At 37.6% G+C, this 22,040-nt stretch overlaps 3 protein-coding genes and 1 long non-coding RNA gene across 9 annotated transcripts in view; 2 read left to right on the top strand and 2 right to left on the bottom strand.

The window, feature by feature from the left end:
• The first annotated feature begins 119 nt into the window (after positions 1-119).
• ebi (transducin beta like ebi) lies at positions 120-4,392 on the top strand. Its single transcript, XM_034985069.2, has 8 exons — positions 120-348; positions 446-595; positions 667-809; positions 1,082-1,281; positions 1,742-1,862; positions 1,982-2,134; positions 2,492-2,683; positions 3,139-4,392. The coding sequence occupies exons 1-8, from the start codon at positions 291-293 to the stop codon at positions 3,637-3,639; spliced, it is 1,518 nt and encodes a 505-aa protein (XP_034840960.1). The 5' UTR covers positions 120-290; the 3' UTR covers positions 3,640-4,392.
• On the bottom strand, positions 4,287-5,967 carry LOC117996862 (tRNA-uridine aminocarboxypropyltransferase 1). Its single transcript, XM_034984996.2, has 2 exons — positions 5,612-5,967; positions 4,287-5,529 (listed from the first exon to the last, which is right to left on the bottom strand). The coding sequence occupies exons 1-2, from the start codon at positions 5,804-5,806 to the stop codon at positions 4,798-4,800; spliced, it is 927 nt and encodes a 308-aa protein (XP_034840887.1). The 5' UTR covers positions 5,807-5,967; the 3' UTR covers positions 4,287-4,797.
• Positions 5,968-6,347: 380 nt separating this feature from the next.
• On the bottom strand, positions 6,348-18,321 carry LOC138402265 (uncharacterized). The gene is made up of 3 exons (XR_011236683.1): positions 18,182-18,321; positions 6,812-6,857; positions 6,348-6,472 (listed from the first exon to the last, which is right to left on the bottom strand). It is a non-coding gene; the product is annotated as an uncharacterized lncRNA (long non-coding RNA).
• Positions 18,322-18,451: 130 nt separating this feature from the next.
• The window catches only part of faf (ubiquitin carboxyl-terminal hydrolase-like faf), a 36,079-nt gene continuing 32,490 nt past the window's right edge, over positions 18,452-22,040 (top strand). For 4 of the 6 annotated variants that reach the window (XM_069498244.1, XM_069498243.1, XM_069498241.1 and 1 more), the window contains exons 1-8: positions 18,452-18,540; positions 19,069-19,141; positions 19,618-19,747; positions 19,909-20,128; positions 20,204-20,359; positions 20,530-20,719; positions 21,193-21,348; positions 21,442-21,595. In XM_069498244.1, coding sequence (XP_069354345.1) covers positions 19,100-19,141; positions 19,618-19,747; positions 19,909-20,128; positions 20,204-20,359; positions 20,530-20,719; positions 21,193-21,348; positions 21,442-21,595 — 1,048 coding nt within the window. In that variant the 5' untranslated portion in view covers positions 18,452-18,540; positions 19,069-19,099. Of the gene's footprint in view, positions 18,548-19,068; positions 19,142-19,617; positions 19,748-19,908; positions 20,129-20,203; positions 20,360-20,529; positions 20,720-21,192; positions 21,349-21,441; positions 21,596-22,040 lie in introns of those variants that run through there. The other 2 variants (XM_069498240.1, XM_069498245.1) reach the window with 2 other exon arrangements.

The raw sequence follows: 22,040 nt of genomic DNA, 5'->3' as shown, positions 1-22,040 counted from the left end.
TGATAATTGTACTCTTTGATAAAACGTAGGTAGTGATATTTTTCTGGTCGGTGTGTTATATACCAAAGAGTATATAATCACTACATTTCACAGAGTACATTGAATATTTTTTTATATACTCTTTGCTCTTTGATTTATTATTAATTATAGTGAACATTTGTGTTATACTTTAAAATTAAAATATTTTTTAATTCGTTTACATAAATATTATGAATTTGTAGCGATCAATATAAGACGTATTTAATTAGTAAAAAAATTAAGTTATAGTTGTATGAAATAGATGTGCAATCATGAGTTTTTCTATAGACGAAGTGAACTTTCTTGTCTACCGATACTTGCAAGAATCTGGTATATTTATCTTTAAGGCGCCGCGCAACACACGCCAACAAGCTTTTTGCAACATTCATTTGATTCATAAATTTCAATAGTGTTTCATAACTTGCAGGCTTTCATCATTCAGCATACACTTTTGGTATAGAGTCTCACATATCCCAAAGTAACATTAACGGGGCGCTTGTACCACCAGCTGCCTTGTTGAACATATTACAGAAAGGCCTGCAATACACAGAAGCAGAAATCACAATCGGAGAAGATGGTAAAAAATATATAAAATTATCAAGCGTCCTACTTCATAGGATGATACTTAAGGGATTATTGTATTTACAGGAACAGAAACTCGTCTTACAGAGAGTCTTAGTCTTATTGACGCTGTAACTCCAGATATTGTAGCAGCAAGACAAAATGCCCACAATGCTCAAAAACAAGCAAATAAGGAGCCTGGCTCAGGGGGTGAGCAAAATGGTGTTGATGTGAGTATGCAACATTAATTTAGCTATGGAAATCAATATATAAAAGGAAAAGGTGACTGAATGACTGATCTATCAACGCACAGCTCAAACTACTGGACGGATTGGGCTGAAATTTGGCATGCAGGTAGCTATTATGACGTAGGCATCCGCTAAGAAAGGATTGTTCAAAATTCAACCGCTAAGGGGGTGAAATTTGTGTAATCCACGCGGACGAAGTCGCGAGCATAAGCTAGTTATATAATAACAATACTTATTTTTTATAATGTCACTAGGGTACAACATGCAATGCAGCATCTACAACTGGAGGTGCAGCAACACCTAGTGCTCCTGAAAATATGGATGTGGATCAGTCAATAGAAATACCTGCTAGTAAGGCTACAGTCCTAAGAGGACATGAATCCGAAGTATTTATATGTGCTTGGAACCCCAGCACGGATCTGCTGGCTAGTGGCTCCGGAGACAGTACTGCGAGGTAATCAGTCTCATCAGGTCCAACTAGAGTATAAAGTTTTAGTAATTTAAACTTTCTGAAAGCTTTATTATTTAATAATAAAGATGACATTTACGTAATAATATGATCTCTCAAGTATGAAACTAATCTAGAAAATTTCCATGGCTGATATTTTGAAATTTTCATTAATTGTTGTTATAGAGGCAATCGAAATACACATTCTGTGATTTCAACTCTACATGTTAAGGTTCACAAGATACGGCCCACTGACAGCAAAATGCTTTGTAATAAAATCTGTTGGTACCCTTCGGTTACGGAACAAAATAAGATTTACAAATAAGATTATACAAAATAAATATTCTCTTAAATTTCTGGTACAATTTAGTAAAGATAATGATTTTAAGCTTATTTCTTGGTTTAATGACATATTATAATGTAGAAAACGGGTAATTTAGTAACATGTTAAAATGTGTTTTTTAAGGATATGGGACATGTCAGACAATCCTGCCACTACACCTAATCAACTTGTTTTAAGACACTGTATTCAGAAAGGTGGAGCAGAAGTACCTAGTAACAAAGATGTTACTTCACTTGATTGGAATGTAAGTTCACTTTATAAGTTTCCTGTTACAAGCTTAGTGAACATACCTGTCACAACTGAAATATAACATTACAAAATAATTAAAGCAATAATTATTTCTGAATAAATATCACTTTACAGTGTGATGGTAATCTACTAGCAACTGGCTCGTATGATGGATATGCAAGAATTTGGACAACCGATGGCACATTAGCATCAACCTTGGGTCAACACAAAGGCCCTATTTTTGCTCTCAAATGGAACAAACGTGGAAATTACATTTTGAGTGCTGGCGTATGTATTGAAAATATACATTTATAATTTCAAATTTTTTAAAGCTGTTCTTAGGAAAATAAGCTTTTATTAATCAACAATCCGAATCAACGGTAGCCGGCAGGAAATATTGTACACCAGCTGTTAGAATGAGATAGCAGTTTCGTAGAGCGTTGTCTCTGTAGTTGAAACGGACAAAACATCACAGATATTATGGGTGACAGAGACAACACTCTATGAAGCTAAAATCTCATTCTTAAGGTTGATGTACAAATATTTCTTACCAGCTACTGTACTACTGGCTTGGAATGTCCTTCTTTTTGAAAAGAATTTGCAAAAAATTCTGTAGTTATGCTTTTCAATTCAAACTTATTTCAGGTGGACAAAACAACTATAATATGGGATGCTGCATCAGGACAATGTACACAGCAGTTTTCTTTTCATGCAGCACCAGCTCTCGACGTAGACTGGCAAACTAATAATTCATTTGCGTCTTGTTCTACTGACCAATGCATTCATGTCTGCAAACTGCATGTTGACAAACCAATAAAAAGCTTCCAAGGACACACAGTAAGTATTCCTGCAACTAGGTTTCTTCAATTATATCACTTGTTAGATTGCAGATGTAAGACTGATAGATGATGCCTGTGACTTCATGTACGTCTCAGCTTTTTAAAAATCCCATTGAATCTATTTTAATTTCCAGGATAAAAAGTAGTCCATTTCAGTGATGCATGCAATCTTCCTATTGAATAAATGTTGCTGACGATTTCATCTTCTTGAAGTTAGGTTTTAAAAATCCCTTTGAACTCCTTTTCCAGGATAAAAAGTAATGTATGTTATTCCCTGAGATGCTAGCTATCCTTGCACCAAATTTTGTCACACTCTGTTTACTGGATGGGCCATGAAAAGCTAGGAAACAGACATTTTCGCATTTATAGTATTAGTATGGATTATTACTATTGTAAAAAAGCCTACATAAGTGAACATCTCTTCATTATGGTTCATTGTCAATTTTTTTTTAGAATGAAGTAAATGCCATTAAATGGGACCCTCAAGGACAGTTGTTAGCTTCATGTTCAGATGACATGACCCTTAAAATATGGTCTATGAAACAAGACACTTGTGTACATGACTTGAAAGCTCATTCAAAAGAAATCTACACAATCAAATGGTCTCCTACTGGACCAGGCACACAAAATCCCAATATGAATTTGATACTAGCCAGTGCATCTTTTGACTCCACTGTACGTTTGTGGGATGTGGAAAGAGGAGTCTGTATACATACTCTTACAAAACACACAGAGCCTGTCTATAGTGTTGCATTTTCTCCTGATGGTAAGTTTCTGGCTAGTGGCTCCTTCGATAAATGTGTGCACATATGGTCAACACAAACAGGTGGTCTTGTACACTCCTACAAAGGCACAGGAGGAATTTTCGAGGTGTGTTGGAATTCTCGGGGCACAAAAGTAGGCGCAAGTGCTAGTGATGGAAGTGTTTTTGTGTTAGATTTACGCAAACTATAATTTTGTAATAAGTTTTGCTACTATATATCGTAAAACAAATACAAACTGGCAATATTCTTTTGCAATTACTGTTTCAGTTTTGTTTATTTAACTTAAAATATCAATGATATTATTTCTTATATCAGTATTTTTTAATGAAATTTAAATAGACAAATATTAATCAAATTGGCTTTTTCTTATAATATACCTTAAGATAAGAAAAAGCTTTGCTCGTGATTACATTAATATTCAAAAAGTAGTAAGACTTCATAGGTATACATATTTTATTTAATATTAGTTGACGCAGCATCGAAGTGCGAATCGAAAATAAAGATAGAAATATTAGACACTAGCTTATGCTCGCGACTTCGTCCGCGTGGACTACAAACCACTATTTCACCCCTTTATGGGTTGAAATCCTTTCTTAGCGGATGCCTACGTCATAATAGCTATCCGCATGCTAAATTTAAGTCTGATTCGTCCAGTAGTTTGAGCTGTGCGTTGATAGATCAGTCAGTCAGTCAACTTTTCGTTTTATATATTTAGACTAACAGGTACATTATTGTATTTTTTATCTTCATTTTATTTTACTTTAGAATCTAAAATATTTGACCTCTGTAATAATATCAGTTTGCCTGAAATAAAGAACATTATTATTATTATTTAATATATTTTTTGCTAACAAAATGCTGTAAGGGTATTTTTTATACAATGCAATCTTTATTCCAACATGTATTTTACAGCATCCTTGGAAATAAATGTTTTTTTTAATTACTTTGCAATTTTTTTAGGAGTCCATATTATATTTTATAAGTTTTGTACATGTAACATCTTATAAAAAAGACATGTTACATTCATACATGATAATATAATCTTGTGTTCATTATTATGTTTCATTGAACACTTGAAAACTTATTCAAAGATTTTCAACAATATTATTATTAGTGTTCATGTGAATTGTGAAGACACAACACATCACAATTCATGTCATTTGGTAATGAAGTCATCGGTGATTATAATCATAGTAATTAATACAATTCACTAGTTTAATTGCTAAAACATACATAGCTATAAGAAATGTCTAAGCTTAGCAGGTAATTGTGTTACTTAAACATTTTTCAAACTGCATAAAGTGGTCAAAATAAGTAACAAATTGTTTAATTTTTTGTTTAAAAAACTTTATATTTCCATTGGTCTCTTATAAGCTAGCATGTCTTCATGCTTATAAAGAGTGTGTAGTTTTTCATACATGTATTTAAAAAAATATAAAAGATTATCATATTGTCCATTGTAAGGTTCACATGTGTGGTTTTCTTGACTGTGGATTGGACAATCACTAGTAAGTTCTGTCTTGTATTGTTCACTTCTACCCCATGCACACACATGCATTTCTAACAATATCTGATGTAAGGCTTCAATAGTAGAAAGATACCATCTAGGACTCCCCTTTTGGTGTCTCCAAAATTGAGATATTCTTTTCTGTAATACAATTTTTGGTATCTTCTGCAATCGCTCATCACAAAATATGCCTCTACTCTGGTTCCAAGTGCTATCAATTAGCAGAAGACGATCAATAGGCAATTTCTCCACATGATATATTTCTTTGTTATTGCCTCTGTTATTGTGATACACTTTAGTCATTAAAGTACCAACATTATAACCAGGCGGGAGTTCAGCTAAGCGATTTTCTGCATAGTTTTGGTAATCATATCTCCCTGTAAAAAGTTCTCGCACAGTACATGCTTCAGTTCCTGGGTACAACAGCACTGTCCTTCCATCATTTACATATTCTGGTATATCAGGATATGTATAAACATTAACATCTCCAGGAGCCAACACTGCTGCATGAGCTGCTGTGCTTTTACCATCTATTTCACGTCTATGTTTGATTATGTCCACCTTGATTGGCAACTGCAAAAAAATTAAGTTAAGAAACAGATAGTAATACCAGAAACACAAAGTACATAAAGGGACTCGGACTTTATGTACTTACAGTACATAAAGGGATTCGGCCTTCCAATTGAGCTACAGGTACAAAACAGGTGTAACAAAAGTACATTCGAGACTTGCCACATCGAGGGCATGGACTACGAGTAGTAAGATCATTTAGTACATCTGAATTTAAAATTTTAAGTCCTTCAAAAGGCTTATCATCACGGTTTCTAGCCTCTGGACTTTTAGGGTTCATGATATAGCATTTTAATATTAATTTTGAGGCTTAGTTTGTAGGTAAATATTTCGTTCACAGTATGAAAAAAGTACTCTGTGCACAGCACCGACCACCAACCAGAAATAAAAGGTTCACATTTCCTTATGTAAAAAGTACTCTGTGGGTTCACAGATCACCAAAGAGTCACTAAATCAATGCTAAACACATGCTAAAATATGATATTAAAACGTTCCGTATGTAAAAAGTACTCTGTGGTAGTGATTATATACTCTTTGAATGATATCGTCATTTTTCTGAATAAATGATATCTACGCTAAATTACAGGGTTCTAGTTTCTTGCAAAGAGAATATATAACGTTGGGCGTGGGCCGCGTGGGCCAAGGCATAGAGTAAAGTAATATAGACTGAACAAGGGCCAAATCTTGGCCAAATGTACTCTGTGGCTATCTTCTGGTCAAGAGCCAAATGTACTCTGTGGCTTCTCTATCACATCACAGAAAAGGTACATGGGTTACCTTATACCCACAGAGTATACCAATATACTCCAAGCTCTGTGGTGGTTACATACTCTTTGAGCTCTTTTTTCAGTTCTCTTTTCTTGCAATGTCAAAGGCTGCCTATGGGCTGCTTCCCGTAGATAGAGTAATAAAAGTAGATACAGGAACGTTTGCTTTCTCGTTCACACTAAAAAGAGAGCACAGATACAGTTACTAATGTGATAAACAGAGACGCAGCTAACCTATTTTTTGTCCCTTATCGTGTAACTGTTTTTTTTCAAGAATACATACAACTTACATACAAGGCATGCAACTTTAGTTGCGAAACAAACTATGAGAATTCGTGGTGTGATTGTATTTCTCATTAGTTATTTACTTGTTTTCACATAAAAAACGTTTAATACAAATTTTGTTGATCGGTTAATACAAATATTGACTACTAAACAATGGTAATAATTGTCGTGTTATTCATCGTTACGTCGTGCTATCGCTATCTCATACACGGTTACACAGTACTTAAATCTACCTTTTATTCTATCTACGCTGCCTCCGTAGTAATCCTCTTTGGCTGCCTGTAAATAAAATCTGAATTTTACGGAATATATTGAAAATATCAATGTCAAAAATCGAGTAAGTTTTATCTAATTTTAACTGAATGAGAAAGTGGGAAAGACATCTCTGTTTCCAAATACACAAAGAATAATAAAAACCATTTATAAGCCATGGACATGCAACTTATCATCTTTAAGTCTTTACCTGCTCAAATCTGTGGCTCAAATAGTAAATTATACTATACTAGATGATGCCCGCGTGGATTTAAGTTTTTTTAAATTCCATGGGAACTTTTTTATTTTCCGGGATAAAAAGTAGCCCTTGTCCTTCCCCAGGATATAAGCTAACTCTGTGCCAAATTTCATCAAAATCCGTTGAACGGTTGAGCCGTGAAAAGCTAGCAGACATTTTTTGTGTGTTGTTTCGGATTGACTATGCTGCGTAGGCCCTACTGGCCGCTACAACGTCACCGGGGGGGTTGGCGAGCGCGAAGCTCCGCCTGGGGGTGAGCCCTAGGGCTCGAAGAAATAATTCGAGAGGTCGGGGGGCAACGTCCTCTTAAGGGCGCCTCCTGTGAGGCTCGGACCACGGCTTGGATGACGTTGGGATGGGTGGAGTTGTTGGACTACTGGTTAGTCCGTACGCCCCCGAGGCCGTGGCGTGAGTCCACGTCCGGGTGACGTTAGAAATCGGGGACCTCGTCTTCGCCGGCGAAGACGCTGTGATGAGGTTGTACTGTGTAACCCTACGAGATAGGGTGCATTGTCGGTCATGATTTGATCGTCGGGGTCGTTAAGGACGTGCTTAGGGCGTCTTTTATCGGGAGGGTCGTTTCGGTCAGGAGTGTATGTCGCTGCCTCAACTATTAGGGGGTTGGGGTGTCTAATGGCTTTCTCAAAATAGTTTTTAGAAAGCTGTTTAAAGTAATGAGCTATAGTCGGGAGTGTCTCTGTGGAGGTCCACGTTGCGCATGTACCACGGGGAGCCAGTGGCCATACGCATAAACTTATTCTGTAGGACTTGGAGAGGTTTGAGAGAGGAGGGCGGCAGGTGTGCAAATGCAACACAGGCATAAGACATTATTGGGCGGATGCACGTTTTGTATAGCGTGACTTTATGTCGAAGTGACATTTTGCTCTTTGCGCAAATCATGGGGTAAAGACGGGAGAGCACATACGCTGCGTTCTTGCGGACTCTACGAATGTGCGCGGCGAAGCTCATCTTGTCATCAAAGGTTACACCCAAGTACTTGGTATTAGTTTGCCAGGGAATGGGGCGGTCGTAAAGAGTTATTTCAGTCTGTCGAAGTTTGTATTGTGATTTCCTTTTGGACTTTTGAAAGAGCACTGCTGCGCTTTTTTCCGGGTTAACCTCTATCCTCCAAAGGCGGAAACAGTGGCCTAGGCTACTGACTGCCTTTTGGAGTCGAGCTTTAAGTTTAAGTCGGAGCTGTATAGAGCGGTGTCATCCGCGAACTGGGCTATATGAACATGAGGGGATCTGGGAATGTCGCTGGTGTACAGCGCGTACAAAAGTGGCGAGAGCAGGGAGCCCTGAGGGACTCCTGCTCGGAGAGGTCTTGGGGAGGATAGGGTCACATCCAGACGGTAGCGAAAAGTTCGATTGGTGAGAAATTCTCGTAGCAAACGTACGAGTCTTTCAGGCACGCCTAGATGGTAAAGCTTATAGATCAAGCCGGCGTGCCACACCTTGTCGAAGGCTTTGGCTACATCGAAGAAGAGGGCTCCCGTTGGGATGCCTCTCGTTTTGAATCGGTTGAAACCGAGAAGGATGTGCTCCGTGAGGCGGTGCACTTGGTGAACACATGAGTGTCTGGTTCGAAAGCCAAATTGCTCGTCGTTGAGGAGGTTTTTCTCCTCTACGACGGACCTAAGTCGGTTAAGGATGACTTTCTCATACACCTTGCCAAGGGTGTTGAGCAAACTAATGGGGCGGTAGCTAGTAGGGAGGTTCCTAGGTTTCCCTGGCTTGGGGATGCCTATAACGGTAGCTTCTTTCCACCTGTCGGGGAAGGAGCATCCCGCCATGAGGGTGTTGAAAATGACAACCAGGAGGTTGATTAATACAACGGGGAGTAACTTTAGTGTTTTGTTATTAATAGAGTCGGGGCCTGGGGCTTTTTTGGCGTGAAATTCTTTGATAATTTGACGGACTTCGCCGCTATTCGTCGGGAGGATTGGATCGCCATCTGGGGCGGAAGAGAAGATAGATGCTAGTTTGTTTTCGACTAGTTCTATGTGGGAGTTATCTACAGAGATGGTGCTCGGGGAGCATTGGGCTTCTAAGCTATCGGCCAGGCATTCGGCCTTATCGACATCTTCAAAGGCGGGCGGTTGATTGGGACGTAAAAGCGGAGGAGTGGCCGAGACAGGGTCGGCTTTGAGAGCTCTCGCCAGGCTGTAGTAGGCTACATGCGATGGCTTGAGCTCGCTCAGCCTCCTGTCCCATTGTTCGTCGCGGAGTTCGGCAAGGCGAGCCTTTACCTCCCTCTGGGCTCTCCAGAGTTCTCTCCGGTTGTCGGCGTTGGGACATGCGTCATGGGCTCTACGTTTAGCGTTTTTGATGGTGATGAGCTCTCTGGCGTCGTCCGGCAACTGTCGACGGGTGAAACCGTTCGGCATCTGTCGGGAGAAGGCGCTTAGAGCATCGCGGATATGATTAGTAAGGTGCAGTGAGGCTGCATGCGCTTCATCTAGGCTACCTATAATGTCAGGAATTTGAGAAATGTGCACTGAGTCTATAGACTTAAGATGCTCTGAGAGCTTCTTGAAGTCAATGACTGTTTTGGTCGGGGGGGCCGCGGTGGGCGGGGGTCCTAGCCGCATAAGGACGGGACGGTGGTCTGAACATAGCTCGGACAGCACCTCCAAAGGACTCACCTGAAGGGCGATGTTCTTTAGAAGAGCTATATCGAGTATGTCCGGTCTGTCTGTTGAATTGTCGGTCATTGGGTAGCGAGTCGGTGTGTCAGGGGCTATAACTATGAAGTTAAGATCGGGGCGGTGCGTCAGTCTTTCGAGTTGACGTCCTCGTGAGTTCGGGGAGCGGCAATTCCAACTTTGATGTTTGGCGTTAAGGTCTCCGGCCACGATGACGGAGTCTCCTAATGAGAGGAGTGCGCGGATGTCGCTTTCTAATAGATCTTTCGAGGGAGAGAGATAGACGGATGCTAGTATGACCGACGGATGGCCAGTCATACTCACCTGACATATAGAAGCTTCCATATTGGTTAGTTGAGGAGGGTCGAGAGGAGTGCAGTGAAGAGCCCTTCTGTAGTATAGCAGTGCCATCCTTAGCAGTGGCCCTGTCGTTTCTGACTATATTAAAATTGGCAATTCTAGGATTACTTCTACTAGGTTTCAAGAAGGTCTCTTGCACTAGGAGAATGTCGGTTTGATGTGCACATACAAATTCGCGGACTTCGTCCATTTGGTCGATAAGGCCATTCGCGTTGTAGAACGCGACCACTAAGGAGTGGGGTTTTAATCTACCTTTGGTTGTACTATCCATTATAGGTTTTTAAGGTTGTTTATGGAGATGAGTAGACCCAAGTGTTGGGTAATGGCTGCTTTGGGATCTTCCCTGAACGTCCGGGCGAAAATTTCCATCTCCACTATGTCAATAGAGGCGAGGACGGTTTCTATTAATTTGAGATTATCCGCAGCGTTTGCCGCTGCGGATGTATGGAGCGGTTGCTCTGGTTGGGGCTGGGGCTTAGGCGTAGGCGCGGAAGCCTTGGCCGGGGCTGGTTGGGCGGGCTTGGCCAGGGCTGGTTGGGCGGGCTTGGCCGGGGGTGCCTGGGTAGGCTTGGGCGCAGGGGGGTTAGTCCTGGGGAGGGGTTTGTCCCATGCGTTGGTGGCCGGAGCCGGCGCAGGGACGAATTTTTGGGTGGGTTGGGGAGCTGCAGTAGGTTTGCGGCCGGCCGGTTTGACCCTTCGCTTTTGCTCCTTGGGGGCTTTAGGGCATCCGCGATAGTTCGCGGTATGCCCTTGAGACCTGCAAAGAACACAGCTCGGGGGCTCCTCGGTTGGTTGCAGTGCGGTCCTGGGGCAGTTGGAGGTGCCGTGGTCCCCTAGGCACTTTACGCACCTAGGGTGGGCGAAACAATTCCTTGCGGAATGGCCGTACATCTGGCAGCGATGGCACTGGCCCATCCTGCCGCGGTTACGGGGGAGCTAGCAGACAGACACACTTTCGCATTTATAGTATTTTTTTCTTCTTCTGGCTTTACACAGATTAGCCAATGTCAGGTTTGTTATTTATTAAAGTTTTAAGTTAGGGAAACTGTGGATAAAATTAAAAATTCGGGATTTGGAATTTGAAAGGAAAAGGATAAGGTTTTCACTAATAATAATATACCCACATACTTATACTATAACTTGATATCATTTTTTCTATGAACAAAGCTAGAACTTTATAAACATTTGAAGAATTAGTATATAATAAACAAACTATAGATGTAGGAAATGGTACATGCAATGATACGAGATGAGCAAGAAAGGCAGACCGATCATACAAAGTGCATGCAAAGAAAACATGGTTCAAGTCCCCATACTCCCCACAGGAACAGTCAGGATCGGGAATAATTTTCATCTTGTGTAAATGGGCTCGCGTACAAACATGACCTAAGCGCATTCTACACAGAACAGAGGTGACAGTTTTGGAGAAAACTAATTGGCTAAACCATGGTTTTCTCGGAATGGACGTCTGAATTTTTCTATAATGTTTACCTACTGAACTATCGTTATTCCATACTCCATCCCAGGTTTCATACAAATATACTTTAGATAAATTTATCAGGTCAGAACAATAATTGGTGTATGGGACAGTATCTCCAACGCGTATAGCCTCGTTTGCCAATTGATCAGCTCTTTCATTACCGGGAATGCCCACATGGCTTGGGACCCAAGCTAACACGACATCACAATTTATCTGTGAACATTTATATAAAAGATCTCTAATCCCCTTGGACGATTTAACCTAAGGACGCGCCTCGCATGATTATTCCCCTCTGTCAATAGTAATGGATTTTTAATCCACTGCGTTTATAAACACCGTTTGCGGAATCGATTTTGTCATTGTCAGAATCGTTTTCGATGTGTGACGACGTCTTACACGCTGGGTGAAAAATGCCTGTTTGTGCCGTTAGTGAGTGCAAGAACAAATCAAACACATCAAATTTACAAAAAGATGGAATTTCATTTCATAAGTAAGTATTTTTGGTGTAATAAACGCTTTCTATAAATTAAATTACATAAATTATTATAATAAAATAACAATCGAGAACTTTACCGATTCAGTAATTGAGTACGTAATAATTCGGTAGAAACGAGTCACACTCCTCACGAGCTATATTTTGTTTTTTCTAAACAATTGCAACCCTCGATATATACAAATTAGGTTAAAATTTGAATACGCGTGAACAGCATGAAATTACGTAGTAGTACGACAGTGATTGCGGTTCGATTATCGATATCGATGAAAACATTTTCTTTATTATTAACGACTAAATTACCGTCTTCAAGTCAAGTAAAGAATAGTTATTATTAATTACCACAATTTTTTCGCTACCTATACTTGTAATAAAACTGGTCGATTTCTGTGATTTCACGTACTTAATACATTTAAAAAAAAATTAAAGTAACGCAATTTTAGTGATAGGCGCGAAATGTATAAAATTTATGTATTAAATCGCCAAGAATGTACATAACATTAACCTAATGGTAAATAATGACGTGTTAAAAATAGAAGAGGCCACCGTGTGTGTTTACTAATTTATTTTCATAGTGTCATATCTGTCTTATGGAATTTTGCTGTGGGGTAAAAGCGGCAGGTATTGAGAAAATTTTTGCATTGCTAATTTGTAAGGGCAATACGTGTTATATTTAATAACTTACATTTAATTTTTTTGGACAAAGAGTACACCATATTGGAATTACCATGTAAACCCAATGTGCAATAAATAAATGATTGATTGGAAAGAAAAAACATTTTATTGATTGATATACCTACTAATTATGTTTGGTAGGCTTTTGCGCGGTCAGGTTTATTTTGTATTATATAATAATATAAGTCATTAATAAGCACATTTTCACTATCGAAATTTTAAATGAAAATTTCGTTATATAAAAAAATACAAAAGATTAAAAATGATATAAAATAAGTAAAAAAGTATGTGCATATTTTTTAAATAAATATTTTTCTTATTTTTACGTTGCATTATTAGTTTTTGGGATAATTACCTATTAAGTGAGGTGAATGTATGCAAGAATACGCTACGCTGACCAAACACTGGTTTTAAGTAATTAAATACGAGTAATAAATTCTTACTTCTACTTTTGTTTCTGAAAAACTATCGATATATTTTAAAATATCGATACGGTAGCATCGCAAATCAATTTGACTGTCTTACACTCGTAATGTCTTTGTATGTTGATGTATATAACTTATTAGTGTGCGTAAAATGTAGTAGTGTTGAAGATTTAGATATGTGTGTGTTAATAATGACACAAAACTTTGTTGAGTGAGTGTGTCAAGTTGTCTATGTAGTGTTTCCTCGTCCCGCACCAAAGGGACAGAAATTTTTATTCGTAATATTAGGCGCGTTACAAGTCCATAGGTTAAATCGTCCAAGCTAATCCCAAAAACAATTGAAGATTGTTTATGGGATTTGAATGGAAATCTATTAATAGCTTCTAAAATACTGCGGGAATCAGAAAATATTATGGTTTTCGGTATCTTTAAAATTAAAATATATTCCAAAGCCTTAAGTAAACCATAACATTCACCAGTGTAAACGGAAGCTTCAGGTGGAAGTTTAATTTGTTGTATACCATTATATTGTGAATGATATACCCCAACCCCAACACAGCTCTTATCCTCATGCTTAGAAGCATCCGTGAACACATAGTGCCTGTCGGGCCATTTATTATTGATGATGTTAGTAAATTCCTGTTTTGAATTAGGGTTATCTTTTAATTTTAATCCTATATTGAATTTAATTTGCGGGATAGCAATAAGACTTTTGTAGTTGTGCTGGTATAGAGGAAGAATAATACTTCGATGGGTGGGAGCTCCCAAACTTTCATATTTTCTAAGACTTTTTACAAGACATGGAGAGTCTTTATGAGTCCAGTAATTGCAGGTATTAACCTGATATGCAAGTTGCCGTACTTTTGAAAATAACGGATGAGAACTTAGCTGTAATGTACGAAAGAAGTATTTATCACAGAGGAATTGCCTTCTCATATATAATGGCGGATCACAACATTCTACCTGAAGACAATTTGTCGGAGCCGATTTCATCGCACCTGTAACTAACCTCAAAGCCTTCGACTGGATCATATCCAGCTTTTTAGCTGCAGTTGTATTACCAGGGTGTAATAAGAATGTTCCATAGTCTAAAACACTTCTAATTAAAGCATTATATAACAATCTCATTGTAAAAGGGTGTGCACCCCACCATACTCCTGTAAGGCACCTTAGCATATTCAAATTTCGCTCACACCTTAATGAAACATATTCAAAATGAGGAACTCCAGTAAGTTTAGAATCTAATATTACGCCTAAAAATTTTGCCTTATCTTTAACTGCTAGCGGAATACCATTGTACTTAATATGAAGAGATGGGAGATTTCGCTTTCGAGAAAATAATACAACAGAGCTTTTAGATGGTGACAAATCTAGCCCATTATTATGTAACCAACACTTTAAAGCATTTAACGCTAAAGTCAACAATTCACTAATATTATCCAAAGATGGCCCAGCAACATATAAAAGCAAATCATCTGCATATTGAAGCACATTTGCATATCTGTTAACAGAAATGTCCAAATCGTAAGTATAAATGTTATATAATATAGGGCTCAAAACAGAGCCTTGTGGCAAACCCTTCCACACAGTTCTATATATAAATTCATTTTCAGACGAATCTAACGAATACTTTATATATCTTTCGTACAACATATTTACAATAAAACTAATTAATAAATTAGGAATATTCAGGGCTAGCAATTTATTTTTTAAAATTGAGATATTTACATTATCATAGGCGGCATTTATGTCTAGGAAGGCAGCAACCAAAGACTCATTTTTAGAGAAACTTAGTCTTATGTCTGTGGTAAGAACGCTCAAGCTGTCAAGGGTACATTTACCTTTCCTAAAACCAAACTGGTTTCTCGATAATAATGTATTATGTTCTAAAAACCATTCCAGCCTGATTTTAATGAGGTGTTCAGCAGTTTTAGCTAATACCGACGATAATGCTATTGGCCTATACGATGTTGGATCTGAACTCGGTTTATTCGGCTTCTGTAATAAGATCAAAGTTTGGGACCTCCAGGATTCGGGGACGATACCCGCCATCATAACGTTGTTGATCAAAGAAAGGTAGTACCTGAGGCTATTGTCGTCAAGATTCGATAAGAAGGAATAAGGAATCCCGTCTTCCCCTGGTGCAGAATCCTTAGTCGATGACAGTACGCCTTTCAATTCGTTAAGCGAAAATGGCGAATTCAAATGTACATTATTATAATTATCATTAGATACTATTAGGGGCGTTAAGGCCATGGGACATTCAGGTACATAAGGAGGACCCAAACGATCCATGATTTGCTCTGCTAGAGCTGGAGATATTTTATTCTGTTGTGAATCTTTAAATGCAGATCTGAACCTTCTTATATTTTGCCAAACAATTGAAGGTGAAACATTAGGATTTAAGGATTTACAAAACCTCTGCCATCCTTCATATTTCTTTACCCTAAGTAGCTCCTTAGTGGTATTGGCAATTTTTAAGTAATTATCAAAATTTTCATCTGTCATATTTTGGCAAAATTGTTTTTCTGCTTTTTTTTATTCTTTAACTGCATTAGTGCACTCTACATCCCACCATGGTGGAGATGGAATAAATTCCATGCACTCGCCCCTTTTTATTGGAAGAATTTCATCTGTGGCTTCCATTAAAGCTGCAGATAAAGCTTGTGAGGATTCTAATATATTCAAATGACTAATTTCAGGTAAATTATTGATTTTCTTTTCAACGGCTGCACTATACAAACTCCATTTTGCATCTGTCAGTTTATATTTTAAACGTGGCTGTCTTACATGTTTTGGAGGTTTTTCAAAAGGGAAAGTAATAATTAGAGGGTAGTGATCACTACCACCAGTAGATTCAGCAGTTGACCAGGAGAGAGATGAAGCTAGATCAGGAGTGCAAATGGACAAATCTGGAGCACTAGGTGTCCGTGCCAACCGTGTTGGAGACCCAGTATTTAGAATGCACAAGTTATGGGAGCTGATTAAATCTAACAACTTTTCTCCATAGAAGGTTGATGTGGAACATCCCCATAATTCGTGATGAGAGTTAAAATCCCCTAAACATAAAAATGGTTTCAGTAAAAAATTAAAAATTTCATTAATTTCATTAAATATTTCATTATTAGGACGAGAGAAATATATAGATACATAACATATACTATTTACAATAACTGCAATAACAGATAAGTTATCGCTATGTACAGGAAGAGTGATAGGTGTAAATGTCAGAGTATTTTTGATGAGTATGGCCACTCCACCATACCCATCAGGTCTGTCTTCTCTGAGACAAACATACCCTGGCATTTTGAACAAAAATTCCTTTCTCAACCATGTCTCTTGGAGACAGATAAGAAAGGGATCATGTTTATTAATAAAATATATTAAGTCTTGTTTTCTATTGTTGAGGCTCAGGCAATTCCACTGAATCACTCTGGCTCTGTGATCCATTATTATTAGATATTTGATATAAGGCTTCAATTACTGTGGCAACGTGGGACGGTGTAACTATATTTGATTGTGATAATAATTGAATTAATATTTTAATAATGTCTGCCATGTTCATGTTATTTTCAGAACTATTATTATTAAAATTAAACTTTTGTTTAGGTAAAACAGGATCTCTTATTATTTCTGAGTGGGCAAAGCGGTCATAGCCTTTGCTATGCTTTGAGGGTGATCTTGGCTTTATAAAGACTGTTTTTTTTATACGAATTCGGCACTGAATTTGGAGTAGATGGAAGTTTAGATCTTTGCGGACCATGTATTTCCTGTGATGAAGAGGATGGCACAGGCGTTGAAACCAAAGCTTCGGCATATGACATGTTTGAAACTGGTGGATGCATTTTAATTGCTTCCATATACGAAATACAACTTTTGCTCATGGTTTCTTTTATCGCTCTCTGTCTGTTATGCTCTAAGCATTTTTTATTTATGGCTTGATGGGAACCTTTGCATAGGCAACATCGGTAATACTCTTCCTCTACCTGACAAGTGTCGCCAGAATGCCCTTGGCTACATTTATAACACTTTGGCATTGACCGGCACTGATTTTTGACATGTCCAAAACGGCAACACTGGTAGCATTGCACAGTGGGGTAAATGTATAACTCTACAGGTAAAGCAGTGTAGCACATATATACCCGGGTAGGCAGTATTTGCCCATCAAAAGTAACTATTACCGTCCCCGTGTTAATGAATTGGTTTACATCATTTACTACAATTTTTCTTTTTATCCTCCTGATTTTAATGATTGGTCCGCAACCAAGTGGAACACTCATGTTGAGTAAGACTTCCTCTTCGGACCAATCATTAGGGACACCTTTTACCACACCCATGCGAGTAACATTAAATGTGGGTATAAACGCCCTGTATTTTGCGGGTTCAAGTATTGGGTTTCTTAAAAAATTGTTGGCATCCAAGTAGGTAGAAAACGCCATACTGATGCGATTTCTACCTACACGTTTTACGCTTCCGTTCACAACACCACTAAATTTGTTGTTTTTTAAAAATCTACCAAAAGTTATTGGGTGTAGAGTTGTTGAGCTACCTATCACTTTTTTCAATTTCTTTTTGTACATGTATTACGTATGGGGCATTGTCGGATTGTTGATAATAAGCACGACCAATTGGTACACGCTTTGGCAGTGAAGATTGACTACTATTATCGGTGGGATTTGTGGATTCAGTTTGTGGATTTGGGTAAGGGGCATTCTGAACTTTATTATTGTCAGGTTCACTCTTGCATTCACAACTGTACCTTTCTCTTCCATCTCGACTTTTTGTTTTCCTTTTTCTTTTGTTACAGGTTATACAAATGCGTGAAAATATTTTTCTTTTCAACGGTTGGTCGGCATTGGACACAACGGACACGTCAGTGTCCATTGACGACTCGACCGCCGCAATTAATACGTCCATTTTTGATGTAATATTCAACGATCCTAGGGGATCTGACCCCCCGGGTTCGGGAGGCCGACTTTCCATAAGTTTGAAATGTAAACTAAAAACTTACCTATATATACAGCTAACTACTATGAAAATGTCACTAAAACTACAATATTAACACTATAAAACAACACCAATCCTTTTCCAACTTAATTTACAAATTAATAAAATCAAAGCACGAAAATTTCACGTCCGCCAAGTACGAAGTTTCCCGCCCTTTTTTTCATTTATAATATTATATAGTATGGATTTACCACAGATGATGATAATGTTTCTCTTTAGTTTCTCTTATCTGTGATATTTACCTACTCTGTGGTATACCCCCCCCTAACTAAGAATATTTCATCTATTTTCGTTATTACGTCAAAGTGTAGTGCTTATATTTCTGACTTTAAATATTATTCTGAAATTTAAGTGCAACAAAAGGTAAAAGGTTAATTCATATTTAAATCTAAGACATAAAATACAATATTAATCTTTTAAATAGTATTCTTGTAGTAATCTTATTGCCTACCTTGTTTAGGACAATGACGCCATTTTGTCGCGCCGGCTGATCGGAATTAATATGTTTAAATAGTTATATTTGAGTTCCTTGTGTTATTAATTGGTAACTACTTGAGCTATGAAAATCTTGTAATCGCTCGCTCTGTCTGTGACAAAATCTGCATGTAATGTAGTGCGCATATTGACATTGTGAATATATTGATTAGTGTTCTCTTTACCGCAAATATGAACATCGCATTTGCCTTTTTTAGTATTTTATTAAGTACATTAAAATTTTATTTTTACACATTTTATAGTGTCGCTTCTATTAATAACTTTGGAGTTACAAATAATTCCTGTCAATACATTCTACTGGAAAATAATGTGTCAATTTTTAACCGACTTCATTCTAGTTTGTAATAATTTTCTGGAAACAAAATTAGGTACCATAGCTCTTAGTTTTTTTTTCAGGACAGGAAATGATTAGAGTTATGTTATAATAATGACAATATCAATGAAGGAACAAGACCAGATACCCGGGGAGGTTAGTATACCTATTCTATTGGCTAAGTCAATTAAAGTATTTTTAAATTAAACATAGCATTTTGACGAGCTAGTAGCATGCTTGCACAGGCATTGCTAATAATAAACATGCTCACTCTTAGCTTGCTAAATCAACAGTTTCTTGGTTTTCGAGCATGCTACCTGGGGCGCAGGTGGTGTACTCTGAGCGCATCTGAACATGTTTCAACACTTTTTATACATATTTGGGAAAAACTGGCATCCCAAGAAATGTTAATTTGGTTTGTTCAGTTAATAATTCGAAATATTTATAAAAATTATACTGAAGTGATGTTAATTTTCAATTTTTTTTTTCAAAGTGTAACAAGCAGTTGTGTCATATGATGTTAAGTGATTACTGCCACTCATGAACATTTGCAGCACCAGAGGAACCGCTAATGTGCTGCAACCTTTTTAGGAATTTGTTGGATAACCATATATGTTGAAATAAATTTTTAGATGGCATTCCCCGAGGCTAAGTTGAAAGCATTGGAAGAAAAAATTTCACATCCACGTTGGGTAGTACCAGTGTTGCCTGAACAAGAACTCGAAGCCCTTTTAATTGCATCTATGGAATTAGCAACAAAAGGTATTGAGTTTTCTAACTATGTAATGCTGATTTACCAAGGCTTGTAAAATAAGCTTGATTTTGAGTATTGCACTTTTATTAGAGTAGTACCAAATGTTGCATTGCATAAAGTGTTTTTTTAACCCTGAAGCAAGATAATTAATTTTTTTTTTTTTTGATAGGTGAAGATGTAAATAATGCACACTGTCAGCGGTTTTATAACGATGCCCTCACAGTATCGTTTACCAAGATTTTAACAGATGATGCAGTTTCATCATGGAAAAATAATATTCAGCAATGTGTGCGATCAAATTGTGAAAAGCTTGTTAAATTATGTGCCATGAAATTGGATGATCCAAGATTTTTACATCTTTTATATATGGTCTTTAATCCGGGCAACAAGTATGAAATTTATATTATATTATATATAATTTTTTCCTATTCACAGCATTGCTAAATAACTTGTTTTATTTTTAGATTTCATACATTTAATGCATCAAGAACTTGTGAAGGCCTGTCTATTTGTAATATTTCTACAACTGGGGGCCAAGGCTCAACTCAGGAATCTGAAGTATTTGCCAGGTCACAAGATCATCGTACACCGAGAGGATGGCTGGTCCATCTTATTAATGTGTATGTACATGCAATTATTGTTCTTTGTAATAGTTGTAAGTATAATTAATATTTCTGCCCTAGACTGCCATAATATATATTCTTGAATGCCTATTGTACGTTATGAGTGAGTACAATTATTGATTTTACAACTCAATTGGCTTCTAATTTATTTGTAACAAAATTTTCAGGTTTGGCCAGGCAGGTGGTTTCGTTAAGCTTAGAGAAAGGTTTGAATCAATTATGGGTTTTAAAAAATCGGACTTAACTACTTCTGTAATTAGTGAAGAGAAGATTTCGAATGAAATAACAGAGAAAGAAAGTGAGGAAAATATAGCAAATGTTACAGAAACCATGTCGGCCATGACTGATAGTATTGAGGTATGTATTAATGATTTATTAGATGATACCTGAGACTTTGTCTGGGTGGATAGGTATAGGTTTTAAAAAAATCTCGTTACTCTTTGTTTCTCCAAAATAAAAAACGGGCCGAATTGAGAACCACCTCCTTTTTGAAAGTTGGTTAAAAAGTATCCCAGTTTGTGATGCAAGCTATCTGTGTTCCAAATAGATGATGTCCATGATTCCGTCCACATGAATTTGGGTTTCATAAAATCCCATGGGTACCTTCTCTTTGATTTTCTGGGATGTACGCTAACCCTGTACCAAATTTTGTCAAAATTGGTTAAACAGATGAGTAGTGAAAACGTACAGACATACTTTCGCATTTGTAATATTAGTATGGATTTACAATATCTGTGTATGGACTATTGTGCTTGTATTTACCAATAAAAAATGAATCTTCTAAAATTGTGTTTTATTTTGCGAAATAACTTTTTGATTGAACTTTACAGAGCACTACAACACGCAATGAACAGCCATCATCATTAGAGCAGCCTACTAGTGGAGAGACTCGTGTTGCTGCTGTGTGGCAACTTTTGCGGCCTTTGGGTCTTTGCCATGACCTTCTAACACCTCACACAGTTACTGTTTACCTCTTACCAGTGCTGGTATGTTTTCTAATTAATCCTATTTATTATTTAGTAGGGCATAAAATCAAATATGTATATTAATTAATTATATTTAATTTCTGGTTTTTTCAGGAATGTATTCCAACTTTGCTAGAAAGTCTTACAGATGATGAGTTAAAAAGGGAAGCGCGTGGCAGCGAGAATAAGACAGACACAGTGTCCTGCTTGATTAGAGCTTGCAAATGTGTTTCTGTCAAGACACCTCAACATCACAGTCTACTTAAATGTAAGTCATTTTAGTATGACTATATATTTTTTTATATTATAACTAGCTGATCCCTGTGGCTTCGCCCGCGTGGTTTTAGGGTTTTAAAAATCCCATGGGAACGTTTGATTTTTCAGGACAAAAAGTAACCTATACGTAGTAGCCAGTCCCCGTGATGTAAGATATCTCAGTACCGAATTTCGTAAAAACATTTAAACGCTTCTTTAAAAATCCCATGGTATCACCACGATTTAAGAATGCAATTCCTTACAGCATCAAGGCTGTGGAGTTGGATCCTCGAGTTCAAAAAGTCCTTACACTGCGACATAATCGCGTTGCACGTACGGACTGCCGCGGCCGTCGCCATTATTTTAATTTCGTGATATCTCCTAAGATATTAATCTATATGAAATGATACAAAGGGCAATTTTGGTGTAAATTAAACACTTGAGATGATGAACAATTT

The sequence above is a fragment of the Maniola hyperantus genome, chromosome 4 (genome assembly GCF_902806685.2).
Source record: "Maniola hyperantus chromosome 4, iAphHyp1.2, whole genome shotgun sequence".
Lineage (NCBI taxonomy): Eukaryota > Metazoa > Arthropoda > Insecta > Lepidoptera > Nymphalidae > Maniola > Maniola hyperantus.
The sequence above is the reverse complement of the archived record's forward strand: the minus strand, read 5'-3'. Positions and strand labels throughout refer to the sequence as shown.